The 9,374-nt window shown below is 34.1% G+C and overlaps 1 protein-coding gene across 1 annotated transcript; it reads right to left on the bottom strand.

The window, feature by feature from the left end:
• Nucleotides 1-5,320: 5,320 nt before the first annotated feature.
• LOC145097595 (uncharacterized) lies at nt 5,321-6,480 on the bottom strand. The gene is made up of 2 exons (XM_079035187.1): nt 5,976-6,480; nt 5,321-5,745 (listed from the first exon to the last, which is right to left on the bottom strand). Exons 1-2 carry the CDS (start codon nt 6,403-6,405, stop codon nt 5,651-5,653), a joined length of 525 nt encoding a protein of 174 aa, XP_078891313.1. The 5' UTR covers nt 6,406-6,480; the 3' UTR covers nt 5,321-5,650.
• Between the last annotated feature and the right edge of the window lie 2,894 nt (nt 6,481-9,374).

Raw genomic sequence — 9,374 nt, 5'->3', positions numbered from 1 at the left:
TTGGATCATGTTTTCGAGCATAACATCCTTTGTCACGCTTATCACTTGAATTATCTTGATAAGGGACCATACCTCCTCCTGATCTTTTCCAACCACATCATGAAACCTTAATTTCATATGGAGAAAATCATCTTTATTCTGAAACTTCTCAATAATTTTGTATGGTGTTGTGATGAACATCATTTCATTTATTAGAAAATCAAGCTGATTCATATAAGTATCATCGATAGAATAGCTTCTTCTTGGCTTCTTTTCGAATGCATACATGTGGTTGTATGACACTTTGGCTTCAATATTTTCATAGCTGTGAAGTTTCTTTGGATCGCCTTTATCCATTGTTGGTGGATCATTTTCACGAATCCTGAGAATACTTTGTATCTGTCTTTGCTTTTCCATTTCTGCTTCAATTTCTGCCTTCTTCTCATCTTTTGACTTTTCAACAAAAATTGCCTTTCCTTTTCCTTTATCAACTTCAGTTGTTTTTGGTTTCGAAGAGCTTAAATCCCTCCAACAACTTCCGAACCAATAACAATCCCCTTCTGAATAAGTCTTGTCATTTTTTTTGTTGTCATCACTGTAGTAACTTTCGTACTAATGGGAGTTGGAATTTGAGTTGAAATCACCTTGCCAACTGTTTTTGCTTTCTCCTCTCCTCCTTTGCTTACTTTCACTTCCTTACCAACTAACTCCGTTTCTCCCCCTTGCACCCTTGTAACTTTAATTACGGTATTAGTGATCTCAAAGAAGAAAAGTTTCTCCAATCGATGGATTGTTGAAATGAGGCTTAATTGGCACTAGAGTCTATTTAAAGACCACCTTAGAATTAGAGACACAAGAGTCAGACGAGATGTCATCATCACTCTTAAGTTCCACATCACTATCAATAGATGCCCAAAATGAATTGGATTGGTCCAAGTCATGTCTGTTTGTCTCAGGAATGATTTCCTCAATAACACAATTGTTTGGAGGACCAGAGTTCGAAGAGAGAAGGAGGAACACCAAACACCATTTCTGAGAAAGCAATTTGGTCTGCATGAAGCTTCTCAATATCAGATGCAGTTAGTGGCGTTGGACGGAGATCTTCTTGACCAATGAGTATAGCAGCAACATCTCTGACCATTTGTCTTACGAGAACATGAGGACCTTCTTTCACTGATCTCCATATATCTTCACCTTTTTCCGTACCAAGCGAAAATCTCTCCATTATAACTTTCTAGTGATCATACTCTTCAACAACTAGAAATTGGGCAACCTACACTATTTTCTATTTGCATTGAATACATTTATTGAGTTTGATTAGAAGCATCCATTGAAGTTAATATTAGAGCAGAAGTGGTATATAGACGAACTTTTATCTTGAACATAGAAATGATCAAGATACCAACGTAATCTTCGATAAACTATAATATGTTCTTATGGATTCCAATGACAACCACTTAGGCTTTGATACCAATTTTGAAGGCTAAAACAATCTACACAGACAAGGTTTGAAAACTCAAACCTTGAATTAACTTAAGATCAATGTCTGCAGCTAATGAAGATCCACTCAGGTCTGGTAAACAAGTTTTGTCTCAGAATAGAGATGTTCAACAAAATTCTCAAGATATGAATGATTACTAAGTATGAACAATGTAAAGTAATTTAAGATCAATAAGCATGTAAAAGGGAATGATTTGACTTAATGATTCTTGGTATTGACGTGAAAGAGAATGTTTCACTCATGTATATAACACTAGAGTTACAATTCTTTAAAAAGACAATGAATGTCAAGTAAGACAAATCTACTAAAGTGCATGAACTAAAAGACGACTGAAGATCAACAGACTGACAAAGCCGCATCTGTTGATCTTGTCACGTGTATTGTACAATAAAGTAACGACTAAGTAACAAACTAGTACTAGGAACATTTAATGCACATTACAGACTCATATAACAAGTAACAAAGGATGTGTCTCAGACATATTTTCACTTCGGAATCAGCATCATCTCGGAACATTTCTTATTTAGGAATTGGCTTCACTTCGGATTGCTAAGGAGTCACTTTTCATGTGTCAAAAATGTGTACCTCTTGGGTTGAAAGGTGTACCAACATGGTGCGGTTGATAACTAGACAGTGAATTGCACCCAAGAACACTGCACCCTAGGTGCAGTTTAGTGTGAAAGAAATGAGGTGTGGGTACCCCTTCCTATGTTCTTTCTCCTCTCCTGATTGAGCAACAACTTAAACTTTTTTCTTTCAGTTTTTATAATTTATATATATATATATATATATATATATATATATATATATATATATATATATATATGGCTTTAATTCTCTATACATAGAGTATAATATTGATATAAAATATATTAAAAAATAATGAGATGAAGTAAAAAGTGATAATTTTTGGGGTTTTGAAAAGTGAAATGAGAGTGGTTAAGGTGGAAGGAAAGTGAAAGGTGAAAGTAGGTATATCTTCCGGTCTTATTGGATTGCTTTGTAATTATGTTTGAAGGGTTGAATATGGATTAATCTTTTAAGTTGTAATGTGGATTATTAACACCTACATATTGAATCATTTATGAGCTAGAACTTCATTCTAATTGATTAAAGCAACTGTTATTAATAGAACATGCATGAATTTTTTTATTTTTTTTTATTTTTATATATATATATATATATATATATATATATATATATATATATATATATATATATATATATATATATATATATATATATATATATATATATATATATATGAGCTAGAACTTCATTCAAATTGATTAAAGCAACTCTTATTAATAGAACATGCATGAATTGTTTTTGTTGATTTGGCAAATAGTTCATTGTTTTACGTAATTCTTATGAGTTTTTTCTTTTTATTCACTTTAATAACGTGTCGTATGAATTTCAAAAATTTTTTGATAGTTTTTTCGTGTATATTATTATTGTAAACAGAACCGTAAAATTGTAATTTTTATCATTTAACACATCCATTCCGGGCTATGTCTAATTTAAATTTTAATCATATAGATTTGCAAAACAACCCCTTATTCTACCATAAAAAAAAATTCTAATCAAATTATACCCTAAGCTACAAACTACGCCTGAAATATTTATGTTGATATTTCCATGGAGTCTTTATACAACAACCCCTGTGTGATGTTTTGATTTCTAAATCGTTATATTTCTTGTTATATTGATTTGATTTTCGAGATTACTGGAAAGAATATTTATAGTTTATTTATATGAACCATGGAATCTTTTAATGATAAAAGTTGACCTCTAAGTAGAGGTGCACATCTATAACAGTCTCTAAGTTCAATCATGGTTTTGATATTTGTATGAAAAGGTCCATTGTAGTTTATAGTCTTTGACTTTTTTCCTTCAATTTTTTCTTTCTTTATCTATTTTGTAGTTCGTTGTAGTTTATTAGTATAAAAGCTATTTTCTAAACATGTTTGTATTTTACTTGCATATGAACAATATGATGAAATGGCTATATGCAATACTCTTTTGATAAAAGCAATTTTCAAGTTTTAAAAGAACAGGTCATGTATAACAGGTGTTTTAAAATAATCTTTATGTATGATAGTAATAAAGGATCAGACTCTAATGATCTCTCATTAACGTGATATATGTGCACCTCTTGGGCTGAACAGTGTATCCAAATCCGCATGGTGCGGTTGATAACTAGGCAGTGAACTGAACCCAGGAACACCACAACCTAGGTGCGGTTTAGGGTGAAAGAAAATGGGTGTGGGTAACCCTCCTTAGACACTTTCTCCTCTCCTGATTGGACAACAAAGTCATTTTTCCTTTTTTTTTTTTTTTTTTTTTTTTTTAATATTTACTAAATTATATATATAGTAAAAAATTATAAAATATACATTATAATTTATGGCTTTTAATTTTCTACACATAAAGTATAATATTGATATAAAATATATTTTAAAAAATTAATGAGGTGAAATGAAATGTGGCTATTTCTTGGATTTTGAATAATAAAATGAAAGTTTGAGAAAATAAGGTGGCGTTAAGATGATAGAAGAAAGCGAAAAGTAAAAATAGTATATACGCTGCAGTGGCTTGTTTTGTAATTGTGCTTGAAGGGTTGAATATGTATTAACCTTTCAAGTTGTAATATGGATTATTTAGAACTATATATAGATTGATTTTTTTTCCCATAGGAGCTAAAACTTAATTCTCGTTGTAGGTGAACCAATTGTTAGATAGGCTAAAAGGTGTCCTATATTAATACGCCGATGGTTGCTGATTTTGCATGTTTACCACCGGTAAACACCGCACCGTGTTTCTTTTTTTGCCGGCAGCAGTGTGCCTACGGTGAGTTTTGACCGCTATCTCTCTCATTCTTTGCCGTTGAAAATCAATCTTTTTCCCTCCATCTTTACCGGTTAGTATTCCTAAACACCACACCCTCATATCAAATCTTCATAGGGAAAACAATAAATCATTTATGTTGAATCTTGGTGGCACTGGTAAAAAATTTAGGACACCATCCAGCTTAAGAAAGCAGCCAGTGAATCGATTTTGTTGATTTGGCAAATAGAAGTTCATTGTTTTATGTAATCATTTTGGGTTTTTTTTTGTTCACTTTAGCAACGCATCGTATGAATTCTTAAATTTTTTTGATATTTTTTGATACATATTATTATTTTAAACACAACGTTAAAATTGTAATTTTTATCATTAAATACATCCGGATCTTTTTTTAATGGGTTTAGGTCATTTTTGGTCACTTAACTTTTGGTTTTGTGCTCATTTGGTCACTTAACTCTTTTTAACTTTTGAAAGGTCATCAAACTTTTGCTTTTGTGCTCAATTAGTCACTTAACTTTTAGTTTGGTCACATTTAGTCACCTAACTTTTAAAATTGAGCTCATTTAGTCACTAAACTTTTAAATTTTTTTAAAAGTTTGGTGACTAAAAGAGCAAAATTTTAAAAGTTAGGTGACCAAATGAGCACAAATCTGAAAGTTAAGTGACTAAATATGACCAAACCAAAAGTTAAGTGACTAAATTAGCACAAAGTCAAAAATTTGATGACCTTTTAAAACTTAAAAATAGTTAAGTGACCAAATAAGCACAAAACCAAAAATTAAGTGACCAAAAATGACCTAAACCCTTTTTTAATTTATATTTTAATAAAATAGATAGGTCTATTACAAAATAACCCCTTATTCTATAAAAAAGAAATTCAAATCAAAATTATACTCAAAGCTACAAAGACATTTGAAAAATAAAGATCACATCACATCAATTTAAATTACCAAATAATTTGTTCTCCTATCGCATTCTAATCACATAGAAACATCTAAAACTTTCCCTTTTCACAATAAAGAAACGAATTAACAACCCTTACATAATAACAAAAGGATATACATTAAAATTTAACCAAAACTAGTCAATCCAACAACAAAAAGCAAAACAAGACAAATTTAACCAAATACACACAAACCATGATACATAATAACAAAAAACAATTATACATAAAAATTAAGGCAAGAAACATGATGGGCTCACATCATTATCATATCAAGAAAATATCTTGGAAATTAAACATAGATATTGATTGGTTGGTCTGAATTTTCTTTAAACTATAGTATTGGGTTTATATCTAACCATGGTTGGCTATTTTTTTATTCATGGTGATGATGATGATGATGAAAGTCGCACCGAACAAGCAACAACTTGCGCCCATTGTCTCAATCTTGTCTTCACCGTTTGTGGATTATCCCCTTCACACACAAAAATTTAGAAATCATAAGAAGATATTTGAATTAAGATCACTAAAACTCATGAATTTACGCTCAAATGTATCGAAATTTAGTAGCAATAACAGTCTGTAACATAATTCTAATTAAAATTGGAGGAAATATGTTCGAATAGGAACGAATTCAGATTTGATTCGAGATCTAGATTGATTTACGATGAATATAAGCGATTTAAGTTAGAGAAAGAGAATTACCTCGGTTGATTATGGTATGAGAGGTGTTCGATGGTGAAGATAAATCAGCCTCCGAGGGAGGAGATGAGTATGAAATCGATGAGGAAGAAGACGACGACGACATGGATGAAGACTTGGAGATCGTGTCGTGATACTGCTTGTTGACGGCGTAATAGAAGCCTAAAGCTGGTAAAGTAGTTGAAAGGCGATCATCCAAATTGGGAGAAGAGTTATCGAATCCGAATCCAAGCTCGATGCAAGCTTTGAGTTCGTCGATATCTTCATCAGTGACGCTTTTGCTCTTCCGACGACGACGGTGGAGGTGTTTCCCCTTCCGTCGCATCCATTCCTCGTCTCGGTGTACGTCCGGCGACCATGACTTCTGTTTGTAGAGAGGGGAGGAGAGCGGCGGCATAGAGGCGGATGGAGCGGCGGCGTGAGGCGGAGGCATGCCCAACCCCTGGCGGGTTTGGGTTGGAGTGCCCAATCGGGTCCTGGAATCGGATCTGCTTACTTGGACATGGAAATGACTTATAAAGGAAAAGAAACGTTCATATGGCCCACACAACCGTCTAATTCATTGGTCGTATTATTTTAAATAAGGAAAATACACAAAGAATAAAAATACTAAAAAAGGAAAGTGATCAATTTTAATTTTTATCATTTCATTTTAGAATTTTTTTAAACGGCACGAGGATTAGATGAACAACTAGCTAGAAGCTAGTAAAAAAGAACATAATTCAAAATTAAATGACTAGGTTATTGACCTACAGAGTCCAACAATGGTTGGTCTTAGTATTTTTTAGCAAATTCATTTAAAAGCAAAAGCTGAAGTATTATCAACTATGAAAACTTTTTTGTATTGTTGATGTCGGAAAACTATAGCGTTTCTGTAAGACCACAAAACCCAAGAAAGTGTAGAAAAAACCGATTCAAAGACTTTTCGTTTGAATTGAACCACCATATGTGAATCAATCCATTGAAACATATATGTGACATTTGAAAATAAGAAATATTCATGTCTATCCAAACTCGTATTCTTTGCCATATCTCAAGAGTCAAATCACAACCGAAGAATAAATGGTTGACATCCTCAAAATGGTTAGAACAAATAGGACACAAAGTTGAGTCAATGTCAATCCCTTTATTATCCGAGTTCACTCGTGTAGGAAGAAGATCAAGAACTAGTTGCCAAACATTTTTGTTGACCTTTATAGGAACAAACTTGTTCCGCATAGTAGGTATGTCAATAGTTGGGAGAACCACATTATCAATTTTTTGTCGCACTGATCTGGTGAAATCCGGACGGCCCCAAATTACACCTCCATCTATCCAAAGAATCAGTGATGGTGACCTCCCTTAGCAAAGACATCAAAGCAAAGAGTTGAGTGCTCTCTTCACCACCTCGAATAGCAGGTCCACGAAAAATCTCCATTTTTGCATAAGCCAAATGTCTTTGACAACCGCATTTTGACTGTTCGTAAGAGCGAACAATCTAGGAAAACAATTTTGAAAGGGTTCGTTTCCACACCACAAATTTGTCCAAAAATTTGTAGCCATCCCATTCCCCACAACTCTGCTCATAGAAAACAATAAATCAATTTACCTATCATGCAACTTATTGATCACCCCCAAAATCCCGGTCCATACCGCTCTTTGCCCACTTCTAGCATGATCCCTATCAAATCCACCAAACAACCCATAACAAAATTTAATGACTATAACCCAAAGAGAGTTAGAATCATTAAAAAATGCCACCTGCACTTATATAACAAAGCAAAATTAAAAGAGGACAAAATCTCAACATCTAAACCCCTATTACCTCCAGAGTTTAAAATAACATCCAACTTCACCCAATACAACTTTCGTTCATGTGGTTCTGCACCCCAAAAGAATCTAGCTCGGATACTCGACTGGACTCCAAAGATTGAGCAACACCAATTGGAAGTCTTAACAGCGACATGTAGTAAATCCCCAAACTCCCAAGAACTGACTTAAGCAGCGTAAGGCGACCCCCTATGGAAAGCATTTTAAGTTTCCAGTTCGAAAGATGTTTATGGAAACGATCCATGAAAACTATCCCGCCATTCTTTCTAGACATGAGATCACTGACTTGTTACCCAAGATAAACAAAGGAAAGGGTTGACACTCTACACCCAATGATAGCTCCCATAGACTGCGAATATGCTAAGTCAACACCTACTCAAAAAAGATTAGACGTTTGAAGGTTTATTTTCAATCCAGAAGCAAAGTAATAACAACGAATAATACTAATAAGATTTTCTTATGTTATCAGTACCCCATTCACACATTAAAAGCGCATCATCTTCATAAAACATATAAAAATTAAGAATGGTGTTCTCCCCAACCTAAGCACGTATGACAACCCGTTATTTTCTTCTTGAAAAGTCAACCCTAGTCAATCAAAGTCAAACATGGTTCAACTTAAATCAACTTAAATCTTATTCTAATTTAAATGGATTAGATTAATGTTTTATAAATGTATACACCTCATATTCAAGGTGTTATATGTTTAAGAGGTGAAAACTTAAAGTCCGGAACTCATTCTTTCTTTCCTTTCGGACACCAACCTTGCAACCGAGAACAAGTAAACTTTGGACCATACACTTCGGGCCGCAAAAGGTTAATGGCCGTGAACTCCTCAGACTGTGAACCCTCACAATCGTAGTCATGTTCTTGGCCACCACCGCCTTCGGACCCTAAACGAGGTTCACGGCCGTGAACCCTTCGGACCGTGAACCCTCGTATATATAATAGGGTGTTGCCATTTTCTCTTCATTTTCACATCTTCCAGCCGTGAACCACCCTATTCTCTCTCAAGTATCATCAAGTGAAAGCCCCCTTTTCACTCCAAAACGTAAGTATCTCATCCCTCTTCTTGTAGTCCGTTTGAAACACATGATTCTAGCCTAGATACAATACTTCTTTTCATGATCTTCATGATCTTCAAGAGTTCACGGCCGTGAACCCTTCATAGGGCTGTGAACCCTTCATGTTGGGCCGTGAACACTCATGTGTTTTTTGGCTGTGAACCTTCCTTTGGGCCGTGAACTCCTCTTAGGTGGCCATGATCATCATTCAACCTTCCATTTGTGGTTCTAACACTTTATTGAAAGTGTTTCCTACTTCCTAGAGTTGTTTCCCTTACTTTTTTATAGTCATATACACTAATTGTATGCCTATATGTGTCAGTATATTCCAAATAGGATCCATTTGTGCTCGGGACTTCACTAGGCACACCAAACATCCTATATCCCATCTTCAATCAAATCTACAACATCAGGTGAGTTCATACCCTTATAATCTACCTTTTATATGATTTTAAATGCTTTTTAGGGGGGGGGGGGATACAAGTTGAACACAAGTTAATTGTGTTAATCATTGCATGTGATATCAATC

This window comes from Lactuca serriola, chromosome 4 (assembly GCF_051521515.1).
Source record: "Lactuca serriola cultivar US96UC23 chromosome 4, Lser_US96UC23_V15, whole genome shotgun sequence".
NCBI lineage: Eukaryota > Viridiplantae > Streptophyta > Magnoliopsida > Asterales > Asteraceae > Lactuca > Lactuca serriola.
Note: the sequence above shows the minus strand (reverse complement) of the source record. Positions and strands in the feature narration are given on the sequence as shown.

Excerpts from the sequence above, each read along its gene's own strand:
- LOC145097595 (XM_079035187.1), bottom strand. The coding sequence starts at position 6,405 with ATGCCTCCGCCTCACGCCGCCGCTCCATCCGCCTCTATGCCGCCGCTC. Across the intron at positions 5,746-5,975 it reads TCATACCATAATCAACCGAG|GGGATAATCCACAAACGGTG; the intron begins GTAATTCTCTTT and ends TTGTGTGTGAAG.